The 19,762-nt window shown below is 44.6% G+C and overlaps 1 protein-coding gene across 1 annotated transcript; it reads left to right on the top strand.

Annotated features, from left to right (window-relative positions):
* Nucleotides 1-7,698: 7,698 nt before the first annotated feature.
* PROZ (protein Z, vitamin K dependent plasma glycoprotein) lies at nucleotides 7,699-19,343 on the top strand. The gene is made up of 8 exons (XM_030468468.1): nucleotides 7,699-7,813; nucleotides 9,459-9,622; nucleotides 10,650-10,674; nucleotides 13,706-13,819; nucleotides 16,197-16,328; nucleotides 17,576-17,661; nucleotides 17,734-17,857; nucleotides 18,377-19,343. The coding sequence occupies exons 1-8, from the start codon at nucleotides 7,711-7,713 to the stop codon at nucleotides 18,877-18,879; spliced, it is 1,251 nt and encodes a 416-aa protein (XP_030324328.1). The 5' UTR covers nucleotides 7,699-7,710; the 3' UTR covers nucleotides 18,880-19,343.
* Nucleotides 19,344-19,762: the final 419 nt, after the last annotated feature.

Here is a 19,762-nt window from a genome sequence, read left to right as displayed (position 1 = left end):
TGAGTCTCTACAGAAAAGGAAAGTACTCTCTCATGTACTTTAAAAAGTGTGTCAGTACATATTTTGGAAGGAAGGGAAAAGAGAGATGAACAAATGTTATTATGGTATAAAGTGTGCAATATTTTTCTCATTCCTTAGCTTCACAATGTCCAGTTTGCATGTGTGAAAGTCTCCATTGTGGGGTTTTCATAAACCATTTCATAATTTTGAATGTGGATCAGTTTGCAAGGAATATGGTTGTTAAATTTGCCCTGAGATGGCCACTGTCCTGTTCCCCTACAAAAAACTCAGCAAAACCACACTGGAGTCTGTTCCATTTTTAATTCCCACCACCCCACCTGGTTTTCTCTGACACATCTCCTGAATTACAGAACTGCTAAATTAACACAGTCCTGGAGTGACAGAACATCCCAGGTCACGGTGTTCAAGGAACAGATGGCTACACATGCAATTCCCTGACATCGCTGCTCCAGAGGATTTACCCTTGCTTGACTGCCCATGGGACCTCTGTTGAAACTCCTCTTTATATTTCAGCCCTAAACTATATATTGTGAGAGAGCTGAGCCAGATATATAAAAATCAGACCTGTCCCAGGGACCAAAAGGAGAACATTGCTGACCCATTCCCTCATTGCCATCCATCTCTCTTCCTACCAGCCCTGCATTTCCACTTACCCCAGCTCTGCAGTGTTCCTAGTTTATTTCTAACTGATTAAAAAAGGCATGGAAACCTGTAATGGGCTTTCCTCACCATTTTAAGCTCAACGTGCATTCAGAGGAATCAGTCATCCGAACGTCTTCCTCAGATTTGCATTTCCAGGCATGAAATTCTGTCATCAACCTACTCAGATGTTTAGTAGCAGGTAAGAACAAATTCTGTCTGTAGGGACACAGCTACTTAATTGCACAGAGCATTGCATTTCTCACTCGAGATACATACCAAGGCACACAGCATGTCACCTCTACTCTGCCTAAATGCTATTTGAGTCCCCCCAGAGGGGTCAGAGTTTTCACTCAATTCATCCTGGATAAGATGCATAAGATTTTTTGCCATCATTTTTCAACATGGATGGATTTTTTTTTCTCTGTCATAAATGCAGAAGTCAGTTTTCAAAATCCAATCCAGCAATGTAGTGGTTGCACAAGACCACAGAGTCCATCTCTCCTAGAGCTTGGAAGTTAATGGCAGGAGCTGCTTCCACCACACAGTCACGGTTGTCTGGGCTGGGGGTGGAAGCTCTTTGGTGTTGTATTTGCACTGGCACAGCTGAGGTCAGGTCAGGTCTCCCCTCCTGATAAGTCTGTTGCAGGAGGAAGTGAGCAGATGGTCATGGGAACACCTTAAATCACAACATCTGGACACAGCTGCAGGGCTGCTGCCCCACAACTTTCAGAGAGAGAATCAGGCAGAAAGAGTGAGGAACAGGGGGAAAAAAATCCTCATCCAAATAGCACAGATTCCAAAATTATTTTTTTTTGTGTTTTTCACAGGGGATCAAGATATTGTTTGTCTCAGAGCAAAATTAGCCACCTCACTAAAACCCTTGATCCATCACTGAAATCCTATCTAGGAGCCCAAGTGATACAGCATTGTCCACGCCTGTGCTCCGCCACTTCTGGATGTTCCATGCCCTGTTTTATTGGTTGTAATTTTTGCAGGTATAAGGACATTTAGGATGAAAGTGGGCAAAAATGGTAGAGAAGCACAAAGGTGGAAAGAAAGAATGCATTTTAATAGTGGAAATATTAACGATTACTTTTTTTAGCAATGTGTGCCCTGATACAGAAAACGTCAGAGCGTGCGTCTACAGAGATCACAGACTCATAGAATGGTTTGGGTTGGAAAAGACCTTTACATGCAACCCCCCCTGCCTTTCTGTAGATCAGGTTGCTCAAAGTCCCATCCAACCTGACCGTGAACATTTCCAGGGAGGGGGCAGATGTCAGAGTAGTTCCACGATGGTTTTCATTTTCTCTGCCAGACTGCCAGGAGACTTGCACAACCCTGTGGGCTAGACTCAAATCCTGTTACGAGTGCAGCATCTACAATAGAGAATCAGAGCTCCTCAGGGCTACATTTCTCCTCCCTGACCACTTCTCCAGAGTTTCTTGCAATTTGTAACCAAACCAGAAGGGCAGTGCTGATGCTCCTCCCACATGGCTGCAAGTTCCTCCAGCTTTTGGAAATAGTGATGCACTTAGGATTTGGCAAGAGAATTTTTTTTCTCTCTTTTTTTTCTGCAGGTCGTGAACAGTCCAGGTATTTAACTGAATAATAACCTGTTTTAACCACACTAAGGATTAAGATTTTCCTGTCTGCTGGCCCAGCAAATTTCAGCTGCCATTTTTGCAGCTTCGGTACACACAAAGAGCTGTGCTTCTTATAAGCATGGATGCTGACAAACATGCTTCATACGAGCAGAGTGTACATCAGCATGTAAATGGGATTAGCTTGTGGTGCTCATCGCTACCTCTTGACCAAGACTACATACGACCATGCTCACCTGGTTTAAGCTGACTGGTGTCTAGTCTGTGCTGGGGGAAGCATTCTCATTTTATTGTGTCTAAACAGTTGTCTGCAAGGGAGTTTCTTCTTTAATTTGAAAAAACTCTCCCTTGTTCCTGAATCTGCTGCTTCTATCTCTTTATTCTCTATGTAAAGAATAACCTACAGCTTCACAATATATCAGCCCTCTGACAGAGGAGTTACTGGGTTACACCACTGTAAAACCTGGGCTGTGCCCTCTCCATCTCTTTGGAGCTGGGAGCGATAGCTGTGATTTGCCTGCAGCTTCTCCGGGGCTCTTCCCTATGGGGAAGATCAGACCAGGTGGGCAGGTGGGTGGCTGGTGACAGTCCCTTATTCCTCAGGCAAAAGTATAGTGCTTCAGTGTCCATCAATACTTAGGGCATGGGGCAGATTTTTGTCTTCAGTTTATTGGGCAGGAGGTGAGAGATAAGTGACCTGCATGGAAAATGACATGGAGAACAAGGAGGTGGCTTTTCATAGCCATGGAGAGTTAGCAAAAGTGGTGGCAGGGATATAGGGTTGAGCAGCTTTATCTGCTTCCCTGTGCCACCCAGGAGCGGGCATGCATTGCCCGGGGTGGGCTTAAGCAGGGCTGCAAGTCCACTGGTTTCTCATATCTTCTCCTACCTTCTTACCCCACCAGCTGAGGCTCTGGGTAACCTGGAGCAAGGAGAGGGCACAGAAGAAGCCAGAGGGGTTTTGAGGACTGCCTCAAAGGCAAAATGGGGCAGAAAGCAAGAAAATCACTGGGTCCATCTGCAGCACAGATGGCTCGGAGTAGGGGAGCTTGGGATGTGCCCTCTATTGCCTCACTTCCAGTGAGCTGAGCACCACCAGTTACCTAACAGCCAACCCATGTATTTCTAAGCACATCAGAGAAAACACATCCTCCAGTTTTTTTCTGCCCCTCCTCTGCCAGAGCTGCAAGTCTGGCAATAGACATGCAGGACCAAGGTGGGAGGATGCACAGTTCATGATGACACTGGAGGGGTCTGCTCCTCTTGGGCCCAGCTCCTGACACCCCCCCTCCTCCCTGCCCTGCAGCAGGAAGCAGTAGTGGCCTTTCTCTCATCTCAGAGCCCCCAGATTCTTGTGGAGAGCTGACACAAAGATAAGAGGCTGCACAGAAGTGAGGTGGAGGAGAGAGGAGGATGGAGCTGCTCCTGTGGTCCTGCACCTCCTGCTATGGTGAAGTCTCCTTCACCTTCAACCATCTTCAGTGTCCAAAACACACAGCTAACCTCAGTGCTCACGTGCCACTCATCAGTAGGACATCCCTAGGGAGGAATGTGGCTGCAAGTCCAACCATAACCTTTTGTTATTGCTCAGCATGGGGGTGACATTTTCTGGAAAATAATTGCTGACCCCTTTTGCTGGCTGAGGTGTGTGTTTCCCAAAAGCATGTGACAGTGACAGAGCTACTCAGGATGGCTGCCCCTGTCTGCCCCTGCTGCAGCAAGGCTGACAGACAGCCAGGGGATGCAGCAGGAGGGAGGTGGCATTGGCATGTCCCCATGGCTGCCCTACCACTGCCCAAGCAGCTGGTCTGCACACTTGCAGCATCCCCTGGCTATGCTGCATTGCTGTGGCAAGAACTTCGTGGGAACCAGGTGCTAAAAGAGCAGTGACTGATTCAGTTACTCCATCCTTGGAACTGCAGATTTTCATATCTGACATTGTGTGTGTCAAGGATTAATGCTGGGCTGGTAATTAGCCAAATGACAGATGCTCTCTATTAATCCCCCTCCCTGATAAAGAAAGGAGAGAGAATGAGGGAGAGAGACTTATGTGGAAACTAAACTACACAGCTTTAATGAAACAGTAATGATAAAAAAAGAAAAAAAATATTGAATATATACAAATATACAGAAAAATGATACCACGTTCCTCCTCCTTTTTCCCCCAGTAACTCTCATGTCACCACCGAGGCTGCAGGGCAACCCTTGGAAAGTCCAGGCTGGACTCCTGGAGTCAGCAGCAGTCGGGAGCTGGAGGCAGGAACACACAAGAACACACATTCCCAAGGACACAGATGCTCAGTCAAGGAATTTTTTGTAAAAAAAAAACAAAACCAAAACACAGTAAGAAAAGGGTTTGTGTAAAATAAGGTCTGATGAGATTACAGCTTCTATAGTTGTGTTGCTACTATTAACCTAATTCGAACAATTACCTTATACCTATAAGAGTTCCCTAATTGCCAGTAGCATAAGCCAGCAATGCAGACTTGGAGCTCAGAAAGCCAACCATATCCTGGGCTGCATCAAAAGAAGTGTGGCCAGCACATCTTCACCTCTATTCCACTCTTGTAGACTGTACCCGGAGTCCTGTGTCCAGTTTTAGAGCCCTCAACACAAGAAGGACATGGAGCTGTTGGACTGAGCCCAGAGGAGGGCCACAAAGATGATCAGAGAGCTGGAACAGCTCTCCTATGAGGACAGGCTGAGGGAGTTGGGGTTGTTCAGCCTGGAGAAGAGAAGGCTGCAGGGAGACCTTATAACCATTTTCCAGTACCTGAAAGGGGCCTATAGGAAAGCTGGGGAGGGACTTTTAACAAGGGCACGGAGTGCCCCTGAATAGCCCCAGGACAAGGGGTAATGGTTTTACACCAGAAGAGAGGAAACTGAGGTTAGACATCAGGAAGAAATTAATCACTGTGTCGTTGTGAGACTCTGGCACAGGTTTCCCAAGGAAGTTGTGGCTGCCCCCTCTGGAAGTGTTCCAGGTCAGAATAGATAGGGCTTTGAGCAGCTGGGACTCTAGTGCAAGATGTGCTGTGGGGTTGGAACTAGATGATCTTTAAGGTCCCTTCCATACTAAAGTATTATGTGATACGATTCTATGGCAAAATGCAAAACGTAAACAGCTTGTTTTTAAAAAGTAAATCTGCAGATCCACATTTTTGTGCTGTGTCCTGCAAAGTCCTTTGCTGACATCAAGTGGTGACATGTTTTTCATGCTGAAGGGAGCCAGAGTTACTGTACTGCATATGTATGGGGGGCAAGTTTTCTTAATATGGGAAGGTAAAGGCAAGTAAGAAGAGCATCTATGGCAGCAGCCTCACTGACAGGTGCTCCCCTGGGGATGGTCAGCCATGGAATAGCAATGCAGCTGCCACCATGCAAGGTGACAAGGGTGAGGTGAGTGACCACAGCAGTTCCCAGACACAGAAGGTGCTGGCTGAGCCCCCCAGTACCTGATAGATGTGACCACTGTCAATGACCCCCACTTTCCCCAGCCATGAAGCCCCCATCTGTGAAAGGTACAGTGGGACTTGGTGGCCTCAGGGCACTGTGGAAAGCATGGAGAGCTCATTGACTGTAGAAAGCTCAACGTGGAATTAACCAAGGAGGGTGAGAGTCTATATTAATTAGTTCTGCAGAAATACCAAAGAGAAAAGAAGAAATATATAAGGTTATGACCTTACATGTGAATAAAATCAAGCTTGATATTAGAAGAGTTTTAACTCTGAGTGAACTTCTGGAACAATGTCCCAGCAGAGATTTTACAGAAAAGACATCCTACAATAGTTGTAATGCAGAGGTTGTTTACTGGAAGCATTAAAGTCTGTGATGGGAGCTGCAATATGAGCCCAGAGCTGGTCAGGACTGGCCTTGATGAGGCATGTGGTCTTCTTCAGCCCTTCTCCTCTTTCTTGATACTCACTGAAACTGGTTTTAAAAACTGCAGCTGATGTAAACTGAAGTTTTTATTTGTGGATTTGCCCACGAATGATCAGATCAACCGTATGTTGTTAGAACTGCGTACTCAAATAATAGCTGGAAGTTTGCAACATGAAAACACAAAACGGTCTCTATGTTTCTAACTCAGATTAAAAAAACCCAAAAAACCCCAACATTTTTCTTCTCACTGGTTGTTGCTCTGACTCTAGAAATGGTTTCCTGCTGTTCCCAGGAGCCTGCCTGTGCTAGGAGCCAAGCCACTGCCACAGCAGCCCCCAACCCATCCATACCAACCCTTGGATCCTTCCTCTCCTCCTGGGCTAGGCAGGAGGAGTGCCCCAGCTGCTAGGTTTGTGCCACACAGCAGCCCAGGGAGGTACTCACATGTACATGGTCCTTTATACTTATGTCTCTTTCCATAGACTGTGTGTCCATATGTCTGTGTGTGACCAGGATCCTGAGGTCAGTTGAAGTGGGCCTTCCAGGCTGGGCAGCGAAAACCTAACAGCCACAAAGAAAAATGCCATATTCATTCAGATATATCCCTGCAGGGGAAATTCCACACTATGATGCTTGGTTGCTCTAAAAGCTGATGAGATTTGACCAGTACAACTAAGCCTTGGCAAATATTTGGTGGGGACAGCGTATGAAAGAGCCACGTCACAAAACTCATCCCTGTAATCATCACCCAGATTGTTCTTTGTTCTGGTGTCCATGGAATCATAGTGATGTTCATAAAACTACAGAATTTTCAGGGTTGGAAGGGACCTTTAAGACCATCTAGTCCCATACCCCTGCCATGGGCAGGGACACTTCCCACTAGCTCAGGTTGCTCAGAGCCCTGTTCAGCCTGGCCTTAAAAACTTCCAGAGATGGGGCTTCCACCTCCTCTCTGGGCAACCTGTTCCAGTATCTCACCACCCTCCTGGTGAATAGCTTCTTCCTAATATCTAATATAAATCTACCCTCCTCTAGCTTGAATCCATTCCCCTTGGTCCTATCACTACCTGACATCCTAAAAAGTCCTTCACCAGCTTTTTATAGGCCCCATCAGAAACTGGAAGGCTACAATAAGGTCTCCTTGGAGCCATCTCCTCTCCAGACTGAATAGCCCCAACTCTCTCAATCTGTCTTCACAGGAGAGGTGCTCCAGCCCTCTGATCACCCTCGTGGCCCTTCTCTGGACACACTCCAGCATGTCCATGTCTTCCTTGTAAAGACTGTTCATACTGTTCACCTCTCCCCATTTTGTGTTAGGGAAAGGGAAGGCTGGGGGGTGGGATGCATACCCACACCTTTGCCGTGCTGGCAAACCTGCTCCCCCTTCAGCCATCACAGGAAGAGAAGTGACAGTGTTGCACCACTAAGCAGGTTTTGCTGAGGTTTTTCATGTGTTGACATTGAGGCCAGGCTTTGCCCATAGGGGTTGTGTTTTCTCATGAGCAGCTGGACTTTAAACTTCAACATCTTTCACGCAACCATTTCCCCAAAAGCTGCAGGAATGCAGTCTGGTGGCCACCAGGCTCCAAGGGTCACCATGGCAAGGTGCTCTTGGACAATTTTGTTTCTTCTCTCTGCCCTTTTCCTCCAGACAGAACAGACAGGTATGGCCTTTTTTGTTTGATTGTTGTGCCTTTAGTTCTGATTTGTGCTACTGCTCTTTGAAACACAGCAGTAATTTGGTACCTTATATCATGTTTGCTTTGTAGCCCAGGGTGACACCACTGAAAACTGTTCCTTGTTTTCCTTACATATCACCTGTTTTGGTTGTTTGGTTTGTGTTTTTTTTTTAAATAGTTAAGTAAAAACCACAGTAGGTTACTAAATCAATGTAATTTTGAACTACCACCGTTTATATCAGGATATTTTCTCTTTTCTTATAATTCCTAAAGAGTGCCACAGGTCCTAAAGAGAATTTTGTTTTATATTACTTGTTGCTGCTGAAATAAAAATGAGTTTTATGAAAGAGGCTGAGGTGCATACTTGCTATAGCTTGAAGAAATTTTTATTTCTGTGCTGATCCTCCATGATATGTCAATCTTGAGAAGAAAAAGATGGTGACAACTTAAGAAGGTCCAAACTCCCCTGGCAGCAGCAGCAGCAGACACTGCCAGTAATGCTGGATGCATCAGCAACACTACACAGCAATGTGCACTGGGGTGTCAGATAACTTTTTTACTCACAAAACACAAATACAAAGCTTTTATTTTACTTTATTTTATATTTTGCTTTATAATTTATTATTTTTTAGCATCACATGGAAGACCGTTTCTTATTGGATATCCTTCAAAGGATAACTAGTCACTTGTATGCAGTTTCAGAGTAATTTTGTTATTGCTGCCAATTTTTCCAATTCTAATATTATTTCAAGCTTTGTGCCTTGAAGTGCTAAGCCCCCAAACACTGTATTAAATAACTAAAACCACCCCAAAACACTGTCTAAAGCATTTACTTTCCAAGCATAGGAGAACAGACAAAAATGTGCTGGCACATAGAGCCACATTCTGCTTAATGTCAAAGGCAACAGGTTCCAGCACAGCAGCACCCATTCAGCTGGCAGATAGGTTTTGCTGGGGGCATCATTGCAAAGAGGAGTTTTAAGATCTGATAACTCTTCTGATTTTTTTTTTTCTTTACTCCTCTTTACTCAATTCAAGAAGATTATGGCATCTCCCAGATAAAGGATGGTACATGATACAGCCCTCTTAACTCTGAGCATTGCTGAGTGGTACCTTTTATTTATTCACCTTAAGAGAGGTTTGACTGAAAACTCAGTCATGTCAATGCTTTGCTTCTCAGAAAAAGAAAAAAAAATCTCCCTGAACTAAGACTGAAGAGCTTCAGTGTGAACCCATGATCATAAATAATTAGAAATTCTTTTCACCTCTACTGGTGAGTCTGAGATGCACTCTTACAAAATAGCCTCTGCCTTTATGTTAGTACTTCTCTCCTTAGCCAGTTGTGCCACAGCATCTCTGCTCTGTCTGTCCACTGGAGGAACAAACTGTGTCTGGAAGGGCTTCAAATTCCTCCTGATTGGGAGCAAGTCAGGCATTCCCCAAAAGGAAAAGACTATGGCTCCTCAGCAGGAGTTTGGGCTAAGAAAGTAGGGCTCTTTCAGCATGTAAGTTTAAGGTGGCTGAAACCATGAATCAATCAAAAGGATTTATCTTTCATAAAAGGAGGTAAAAATATGTAAGAAAGTGAATCTACAAACTTATGACAGCATTTTGTCACACAATACTCCAGTATTTATATCAGCTGATGATGCAAACAATGTCATCAAGAGACAGAGGCGTGCCAATTCCCTACTTTTGGAAGAGGTCCTCCAAGGCAGCTTGGAAAGGGAATGCCTTGAAGAGAGATGTACTCATGAGGAAGCAAGAGAAGTGTTTGAAAATGATGAAATGCTTGTAAGTATTTTGGTTTTCTGCATGCACAATAAAAAATTTTGCCTTGGTCCTTTACTCTCCAATACAGCTCCACAGCCTGCATAATTTTTTGGGATGGTTTTCTCCATGTGAAGTCTTTGCATTTTCCACCTCAGAAGGTAGCAAATAGGTATATTCAGCGGTCAAAATGGAAATGCAGAGGTGAACTCTAGCAGCTGTAAATTCCCTTTCTGTAAACCATGTGTTCTGTGCCTCATGTTGTGAAAATTTATGGCTCTTGTCCCATTGTGACCACACATAGAAATATAACTTCAGCAACCCATAGGGAGCAGGAGGGGCAAGGGGATGTTGGGTTGGAGGGAAACAACTCACCAGCATCTTGTGGGATCTATAGAAAGAGTCCCACTTGGTCAGCATCTGCCAGGCCCTCCTGACATGTACAGCTGGATGCTCTGCTCTTTAAGAGGAATCTGGCTAGAAATTGTGTCTGATGGGAAAGCAGAGGAAACTCCCATGGAGAAAGTTTATGGAGGGGAGATACAAGGGAGGGGAAAGCAGTAGCAGAGCTGCCTGCATGCACCCAGGGAAAAGTGGGGCACAGAAAGGGGGTGACCAGTGCCTGTGACCCCCAGACTCACTCTCTGCTGTCCCCTCTGCCTCCAGCAGCACCTGCTGGGGGCCAAGCAGGGTGGGACAGGATGAGACAAAGTCACTTCCCAGGCCACTGCAGACCAGAGAGACAATGGCCAGCCAGTTTTTCCAGGAAGCTGTATCACTACAGGATTCAGCTGTTTGCCTGCAAAGTGTTTCTTTTCTTTTCCAGCTTCTTAAGGAACAATAAAATAAGCAGGATGCCAACCCCCTCCCATCTCATGCAAATTTTGCTGGCAGGACAGAATTTGTAGTTGTGCAACTGTGTAAACGTTAAAAAAAAAATGTTAGATGTACATATTCTCTCATGTAATATTTTTGTTTTCCCAAAATGTTTGTGGAAGATAATATTATTTGAGAATTAAAATCTAATTTCTCTTTTTTCTCCTTTTTTCAGGAAATGTTTTGGGAAGCTTACTATGGTAAGTTAGCCTCTTGATTTCCCTCCTTCATAGTGGTGTCACACTGTGAACATAATGGTTTCAGATCAGTGCTGGTTTTCTGAGTTTCTCCTACAAGAAACATCCAACTCACTACTTGTGATGTTTTTAGAAAAGTGTTGGTGTGAAAGTTGTTGAAAAAGTAATAAATATGGAAAATCATTTAAGACTGCAAAGTAAAAATCAAGGTGAGTAGCTGTTATCATAGTAAACAGGCTATTTCTTTTCCTGAATTTAAGGCTGTTCTGAAACAGCCTGGGACCTGAGAACTCTGCTTTGCTGATGCAACAGAGCAGCACAGCTCTACCAGCAAAACCTCCCAAATACAAAACTAACACTTAAACCTGAGTGAGGTAAAGAGGTGTTAAAGCTACTGGACTGCCTGCAAACCCTGGACACTGGCACTGCACCATCCCTTGGCAGTCTTCAAGGAAAGAAATAAATCTGTAAAAGCTGGGTGGCTCATGCTACCAAATGCCTCCCAGACAAGGAGCTCATCGTGACCCTGCCCTATTCCCTCCCTCTTTTCTGCATGTGTTGTCCTAAATTATCTCTTAGCTTTTATTAATTTCTAACCTCAGGTTTAGACAGTAGATAAGGAGGTGACAAAACAAGCAGTTAGTACTAATTCTCTGCAGGAGCCAGTAAAACACTGAGTCCAGGGAACATTGCAGAGAAGAATAACATGAGTGACATAAATGCTATGAAGAATGATGCTAATTATCAGGCCTTTCATTAATTCTCTGAAGGTGGGGTTGACTTCTTTTAAGTTCAGTCCTTGGTTTGTGCTCAGCACATCATGCAGGCTTCCTCTTTAGGCTTCTCTGAAGAGACAAGAGGAACAAGTTGAGGATGGTACATCTAAACAAGCTCAGCCAAAATCAGGACATATTACTGGCTTTGTCCTCTTGAGGTGGTTTCCTTGCAGTAATTAAAAGACATTATGAACTCCCTTCTTCCTGCAGAACAGCAACATGTCTTTCCTTCTTTGTAGTATCTTTTCAAACATTTTGAAGATTGTTGTCATGCATTTCCATGGCTTTTCCCCCCCTTGTTAAACAAACACAATTTTTTATCCTGTCTACCAAAGTCTCATTTTATAGACCCCTGTTGCTCTGCCTTCATAGTCCAGTGGGTAAATCTGCATTGTGGATAAAAGAGGGTTGGGAAGAGAGGCAGAGCTGTTAGCTCACCCTCTGTTTTGTACTGCTCTACCTTGGTCTCTTCAAGTAAAAGCTGATATACTGGAATCTTGCCCTAAGGCTGCCAAGGCACTTGGCCTGAGAGCACAAGTGTCCCTGACCTTCTTTTATTAGCAGAATAAACTTAGCTACCAAGAACCTCTCTTTAAAGATCATTTTCCAAAAGGTTTTGTGCATGTCTTATAGTAGTCTGTGTCTACCTGGCTCACTTAATGACAATGTCATGGAGATATTTCTGTTCTAAGATGTTCACTGATTCCCCATTCTGTCCCTTATCCTGTAATACAGGTTTAAGGGTCTGGATTATTTGATGCTGAAGTATGCATGTTTGGTTTTGCTTATAATCATCTTACTTTGTTGGGAGCTTCCAAACAGCCTCATAATTCCAGTAGCTTTCCAGTAACAGCAATTGTGCTTATTTTTCTATAATTTCTGGAATCTTCTCTTTCATGCTTTAGTAAAGCTAGGCACTAGGTGTTTTTTTTCCCACTTTTACAGGACCCCCCCTGACCCCAGACATTGTTTGAGACTTCTTTACCTATATTTGAGCATCCATTTCAGATGGATGAAATTAAATGATCTAACTTGCTTAAGACTGTAGGTGTTGCCCTTCCCTAGCTCCAGGTACACAACCACTGCTGCTGGAGGTCCTCACTCCTCAACTCTTCCAGCTTATCTGTGATGATGAGACCGCCTCTTAACATCCCAAAAACCCTCCCAGGAGACCTAAATTGTGCTGGGGTATGCTGGTGGCACCTCACTGAAGATAAGATGAGGGTGGTGATGACTTTAAGATAATAATTTAGTACTCTCAAAGATAAATATGCCCATAGCCTAAGCAATAGCCTGCAGGTTGGGTGGATTTTCCACGTTCTGGGTAGTTTTCGCCTTTCCATGTCTGATACCAACTGTGGCAGTCTGCTGACTGCAGTTAACTTTGCTGATGAAGTTTTACATTTTAGAAAGGCTGAAGATCACGTCTCAAATCAGGCTTTTCTGGCTTGCTCCCTGATCGCTCATGTGTACAATAAGCAGTTGTTACTTGAAGACCAAACTCTTTTGGTGTCTTTTAAGTGAGCAGCCTAAAGGGAAACTGGCAGTTCTGTCTGGTGCTTCATTCGCAGTGATGCATCCTTCTGTTTCAGTGTTTGGTTTGTCAGAAAGATTAAACTTGCTAGTGTCCAAGCTACTGTATAATAACTGTAATGATTTGTAAAAGGCAGATTGCCTCCTTGTTTGATGTCGCTCCCTGCATAATTTTGGTGCCAAATTATTCGGGTTTTTTTAATCTATAGATGCATATAATCACTTCCTTATCCATATGTATATCAACCTAACATGGGAGACCTACAGCACCAGTCTCGTATTATATTTGTAAAAAGTCCATAAACTGTAAGTCAGTGCTTTCCCTGAAGCAGAAAAGCACAGAATCAGCCGGGTTGGAAAGGAGCTCTGAGATCATCAAGTCCAACCCTTGATCCACTACCACTGTGGTTCCCAGATCATGGCACTGAGTGCCACATCAGTCTCTTCTTGAAAACCTCCAGGGAGGGAGAATCCACCACCTCCCTGGGCAGCCCAATCCAATCCAATCCAATCCAATCCATCCTTCAGAACTAGACTCTACTTGGGCACCTCCTGGCCTCCCAGCAAGAGAGTCTCTGAAAGCAGAGACATTTCCTTCCAAACTGCTCTCCACAGTGCTTCTCCAAGCAGCTCATGTCGCGGGAAAGGGGGTGGGAACTGCGTATTTTGGGGTGGATCAGCGGAAGTGGCAACTCATCCCTCCTCCCCTTGTGTCATTCCTGCAGGTGGCAGGAGGTGCTCATCCAGCCCCTGCCAGCACGACGGAGTGTGTGAGGACAGCATCCGCGGCTACACCTGCACCTGCGCCGAGGGTTACGAGGGAGAGAACTGTGCTTTCGGTAAGGCAGCGCCTCCTCTCCCCAGCAGCCTCATCTCCTCCTGGAGGAGGGGGTAAACCATACGCAGATCTCCCAGCCAGTTACCAGTTTTTGGGAAAGAAGTGGTTCTTGGCAGAGCAGGGGTGATGGATGCTGCTACCAGGCCGCTGAAATGTTACAGCATCCCGAGTTTAAGCAGGCTGCCTCATCCCCCTGAGCCTCCCTCTTCCTGGGGATGCAGCAAAATGGCTGAAGCAAGTCCCTACCACGGGTGGGCTCCAAAGGCAGCCCTGCCCACTGCCACCCATGCTCCCCAGATGCTCTTCTTGTTGCAGTCCCAGGTGATGTGTGACCTGAAGAAAAAGGGCTGTGGTGCCACAGGGGCTTCCCAACCACCCTGGTGCCTCTGAGACCACAGGCACCCACAAGACAGTCCCCTGGGACTTGCAAAAATTTTTTTTGCAAGAGCATGTGGTGATAGGATGAGGGCTAAGAGTTTTAAACTGAAGGAAGGTAGATTTAAGTTAGATATAAAGAAATTCTTCAATGTGAGGGTGGTGAGACTCTGGCACAGGTTGCCCAAAGTTATGGCTGCCTTCTCCCTGGAAGTGTCCTGGTCAGGTTGGATGGGGCTTGGAGCAACCTGGTCTTGTGGGAGGTGTCCCTGGCCATACAGGGAGGTTGAAACTAGATGATCTTGAAGGTTTCTTCTAACCCAAACTGTTCAATGAATCTGTGATTCTAAACCAAACCATTTTCAGTGGAAGCGTAGAAGGCATAAAGCAAAACGGACTCTTTCTGGCATGGAAAACACCCTGGGATGGATCCTACAATTTTACATCTGCCAGGTTCTACTTTCCAGCCCTTACATCAGTTTTTCTGCTGGCTTAGAGGTCCCCCCGGGTTGGGAAACGCCCCAGCTCCAGTAAGGGAAGGTCATTTTTTTATAAGGGGTGTGACTGGACACAGACCAGCTTCTTGGGGAGCACAGAAAGTGGACCACAGCCTGGACCAGTGAGGGGACCCAGATCAGTTCAGCATGAGCCTTAGGGAGCCACTTTATGTGTTGTTGTTTTTTTTTTTGGTGCTACTTCTCCATCTTTGAGCTAGATCCACCATCAAACGGCTGTTCCTTCTATTGCTTTGTGATGAAGCTGAAATGTTTACTCAGGTATAGAAAGTTGACTAAGCATGTTTCAAAGGTGATTAATGCTCCCTTTCTTTTTTTATCTTTGGCAGCTGCTAATTTTAATTTTCTTAGCACAAGCACGAGAAATTAGAGCTATACATTTATTTATTTATTTTGCTGAAAAGCAGGAAGTGTCAGCCTTTTCCTCCCTCCATCAGTACCTGCCTTCTTAACATGTGCACCAGTTCCTCCTGCTGCAGATACTCAGAGCTTTGTCTGAGGGCAGAAAGAAAATCCATGGCATCCTTTCAGGGGTTCACATGAAGGCCCAGTTTGACTGCTGGTTACTAAGGCCCCCCCAAACTCAAGAAGTGCAGGCAGGCTGGTACAGGGAGGAACTGGGTGGGCACTCTTAGTGATGAACCTGCAGAAGCTGCAGATACTTGGATGTCTCAACTTTCTGCTTAACATGGGAAAAACAAAGTGGTGGGAAACACAATCCACATCATCTACCCACCTCCAAATAAAGCAAATAAGCATAAAATGCTTAGTATAAGGAACTCAAGGTGTGCAGAATAGAACAGAACAATACAGTATTTCAGTTGGAAGGGACCTACAAGGATCATCCAGTCCAAGTGCCTGACCACTTCAGGGCTGACCAAAGTTAAAGCAGGTTGTTAAGGGCATTCTCCAAATGCCTCTTAAACACCAGCAGGCTTGGGGCACTATCACCTCTCTAGGAAACCTGTTCCAGTGTTTGCCCACCCACTTGGTAAAGAAATGCTTTCTAATGTCCAGTTTAAACCTCCCCTGGCACAGCCTTGAACCATTCCCACGTTTCCTATCACTGGATTCCAGGGAGAAGAGTTCAGGACCTCCCTCCCCATCTTCCCCTCCTCAAGAAAGTGAAGAAAACTGAGGTTACTCCTCATCCTTTAGATGAACCCAAAGTCCTTGGCTGCTCCTCATAGGACATGCCTTCAAGTCCTGTCACCAGCTTTATTGCCCTCCTCTGAATGCACTCAAGGACCTTCACATCCTTCTTAAACTGTGGGGCCCAGACCTGCACACAGTATATGAGCTCAGAACACACAAATGCTGAACCCAGCAGAATAATCACCTCTTTTGACAGGCTGGTCATGCTGTGTTTCATGTCACCCAGAATACACTTTGCTCTGGTGGTTGCTGTCTCACACTGAGCCTGCAGCACCCCCAGAGCCTTTTCTGCAGGGCTGCTCCCAATGCTTTTCCTCTATTTATCCTGTTTAGCCACAAATGAATGTCGCCACCAAGCAAAAGAAGGATGTCACCACTTCTGCTACCCAGGAAGCAATTCCTACCATTGTTCCTGTGCTGATGGCTATGAGCTTGGGAAGGACAAAAAAGAGTGCATTGCATTAGGTAGGTGTGAACTTGGAAGTACAGGGGGCACATGCCCAGTGCTGGGGTTGGCAGGCCAGCACCTGATACCCAGATGCTATCAGTCTGCTTGGAGACTCAAGTGATGGGAATGTTACTGATCTTCTAAACTGGGCAGAAACAGGAGGAATGTAGGGACCACCACGCAAGATGCCAGAGCAGTGGTAAAAGAAACAATATTTAATCTGAACATTTAAGCATGGGTCTGCAGAAAGGACTTGCATCATCCTACAGATCACTCACAGGGCTGAGTTTTCTACTCCCATGCTTGGTAAAGAGGAGCTGCACTGAAGATCTGTCTGTGATTGAGGTTCAACTGATTAAGATTGGCACCAGGTCTGATAGATGAAGTGTAACATTTGCTACTACATTTAATTAGTTTGGAGCAATACCTTTTGAAGCTGTAGTCCTCTTCATTTTTCCCCATCTCATACCATGTATCCCCTCAGCCTACTAAAAGCACAATAGTATGCTTAGGCTCTTGTCTACATTAGCAAGTAGTGTAGCTGAATAGGGGTTGAGCTGTGGAGCCACACTTTTGGTGATGAAGGCTTGATGCCCACATCCAGTACACATTTCAGGTGGACTTTGCTTTGCTCTACATTAATCCTGTAGACTAAGCACCCCCCATGTGCTGTGAGAGCTCCTGAAGGGTGCTTTCTGATTGAGCTTTAGCCACACAGGATCCAGTTTGAGTGACCCAAGACCATGCCACAAGCTGAACAGAAAATGTGGTAAATGCAGATAACTGGAGTATCAACTTGTGAAGCATGTTTGCTTTCTGAACTGGAAGAGAAAGGCATGTACACCCCTAGAGTAATAACTTTAACAAGGAAAACTCATGTTTTACCTTGTCCAGATTGGGCCTCAGTAACCAGGCATTTGGTGCAATTCAGATATTGTATACAAAGAGGAGGAAGCAAGCTGTGCTGATGACTGGCTGGAAAGGAAGCCTCATTTTAGCAGTTTCAAGGCACTGTGAAATCTGGTGGCCACAAGACTAATACAATGACAAAAAATGTTTGTTTACTGCAATCACTAAGCTGTTAGACTACAGATGCCAAACAAATCGTTCCAATTTTAATGAGCTGAGGAATTGTCCTTCTCCTTTTCCTTGGTGTAAAAGTGAAACCCCAAAGTCAAGGTAGAAACAATAAGGTTATTAGGCAGGTAGGAGTTCTCTTGAAATGATACAGCATGACATTTTGATTTCTTCATTCATTTGCTAGATCAATGTGCATGTGGCAGACTTCAAGACAGTGACAATCTGATAAGTGGAACGAGGAAGAAACGTGATGAGCGATTTCCTTGGCAGGTATTTCTAGCACATTCATCATTCAACCTGACGTGGGCAGTGCTACCCATCATCTTTTTTGCATTTTCCTAGGCCCTGATGCTAAACTCAGAAGGCAAGGGCTTCTGTGGAGGAGTGCTGCTGAAGAGTAACTTTGTACTGACTACAGCAGAGTGTGCCCTTCTGCACAGCCACTTTGAAATCAGGGTGGGTGCTGGTAGGTGATCCAAACATTTTCTCCTCTTGTAGCACATTCTAATTTAAAAAAAAAAAAAAAAGCTTACGAAAATTTTTGCTGCATAGAAATATTATTAAAGGAAAAAAATTTACTGCCATCTCATTTAAGCATCTCAGTTAAGTATCTTGAGCTAGAACTACAGCTGCCCCATACGTCCCAAGCCAAGGAAAGAGGCCACAGCCTCTCAAATGCAATTCAGAACTTGGCAGCTAGGGACAAGCTAAACCAGATGGATTTAAGGTGACTTTTGCTACATGCCAGAACTCACTTGTTGGATATTTTTCCTTCCTTCTGAAATCAAGCATACTTCCACACAGAATTAAAAAGCTGTCAAGACATCATTCCTTGTTCACCTTTACTGCAGCTGTTTCAGGAAAGAGCACCTTTAGTTTCTGCATGTATTTCTGAGCGTGAGATGAGGCAGCTGCCAGTTTGCCTGCAGTTTTCAGATCTCTTATAAATGATTTCTAATAGAAATGAAATGCCATTGCTTCACAGGGCCCAATGGAACTGAGAAAATACTGGAAGTCAGTGAGAAACACATACACATCCGGTATGATGAAGACACTGGTGAGAACAACATCGCATTACTGCAACTTCAGGAGCACGTTGAGTGCAGCAACCACCAGCTTCCTCTCTGCATGCCTGAAAGAGACTTTGCAGAACACATTTTAATCCCCAAATTCGCTGGTACAGTCAGTGCCTGGAGACTGGAAGGCGATGAACTTCGAAGTGAGGAGTTGCAGGTTTCCTACCTTCCTGCTGAGGACTGCCAACAAATACTCAACATCAGCCTCACCAACAGGCAGTTCTGTGGAGCCCTCCAGGAGACTGTAGACAAACAACTGGCTGGAGGAGGCTTTTTAGCTACTGAGTACAAGGGCACTTGGTTTCTGACTGGTATCCTGGGATCTTGGCCACTAGAAGACACCGAGTGGAAAACACTTCTATTCACTAACACAGCAAGGTATATGATATGGTTTAAACAAAAAATGAAGTAAGACATAAACACAGCCAACCCTCCAGCACCAAACCTCTGCCAGTCATTGCAAGGAAACATTTGAATGCAGGCAGTACACTGAATTGACTCTCCATCATGATTGCAGCAATGGAAGTTGCAATGAGGACAGGTATATAACTCCAGTTCATACAGAAGTGCCTGTTTGCATTTCATCTTCTGTTGACACACAGTACTCTCATAGCCAAGATATGGTAACCAGTTATTTCATTAAAAACTTACTGAACTTTTAGTTTTCTGGAACTATTAATCCTAAAATTTATAGAATTATTTAGGTTGGAAAAAGACCTCTGAAATCATTAAGCCCAGCCACCAACCCAACACCACCATGCCAACTAACCCATGTCCTGATGTGCTATGTCCACACATTTCTTGAACACCTCCACAGACGGTGACTTCACCGCTTCCTTGGGCAGCCTCTTCCACGTCTGACTACTCTTATAGAGATTTTTCAAAAAGTATTTCCAGAATTTTAAATGTTGCTTGAAGGAAATGAGTCTTGTTACCCCTGAGGTTTGATTCAGCAAATTCATGTTCTAATTTCAGAATCTACACAAGTAAAACTTACAAAGAACAGGGAAACTCCAGGCATTTAGATGCCTGTGTTGATGTAAGACTTGATACTCCCATCACACTGAAAAATACTTTCCCTTATACATGGTACCCATGTTTTCCCTTATGAATCATGTCCATGTCTGCTAATGGGTAAAATAAAACCCAACTTTCACAGAGGAGAAAATTCACAGAGGAGAAAAAAAAAATTCCTTTAAAAATAATTAAAAACCCCAAAACTACTATCTCATCACTATCAACAAAGTTTCATTGTAACAACAAAAACAACACCCCAAAAGCCTTGTGATAGGAAT

The sequence above is a fragment of the Calypte anna genome, chromosome 1 (genome assembly GCF_003957555.1).
Source record: "Calypte anna isolate BGI_N300 chromosome 1, bCalAnn1_v1.p, whole genome shotgun sequence".
NCBI lineage: Eukaryota > Metazoa > Chordata > Aves > Apodiformes > Trochilidae > Calypte > Calypte anna.
The sequence above is the reverse complement of the archived record's forward strand: the minus strand, read 5'-3'. Positions and strand labels throughout refer to the sequence as shown.

Excerpts from the sequence above, each read along its gene's own strand:
- PROZ (XM_030468468.1), top strand. The coding sequence starts at position 7,711 with ATGCAGTCTGGTGGCCACCAGGCTCCAAGGGTCACCATGGCAAGGTGC. Across the intron at positions 9,623-10,649 it reads TTGAAAATGATGAAATGCTT|GAAATGTTTTGGGAAGCTTA; the intron begins GTAAGTATTTTG and ends TCCTTTTTTCAG. Across the intron at positions 10,675-13,705 it reads GTTTTGGGAAGCTTACTATG|GTGGCAGGAGGTGCTCATCC; the intron begins GTAAGTTAGCCT and ends TCATTCCTGCAG.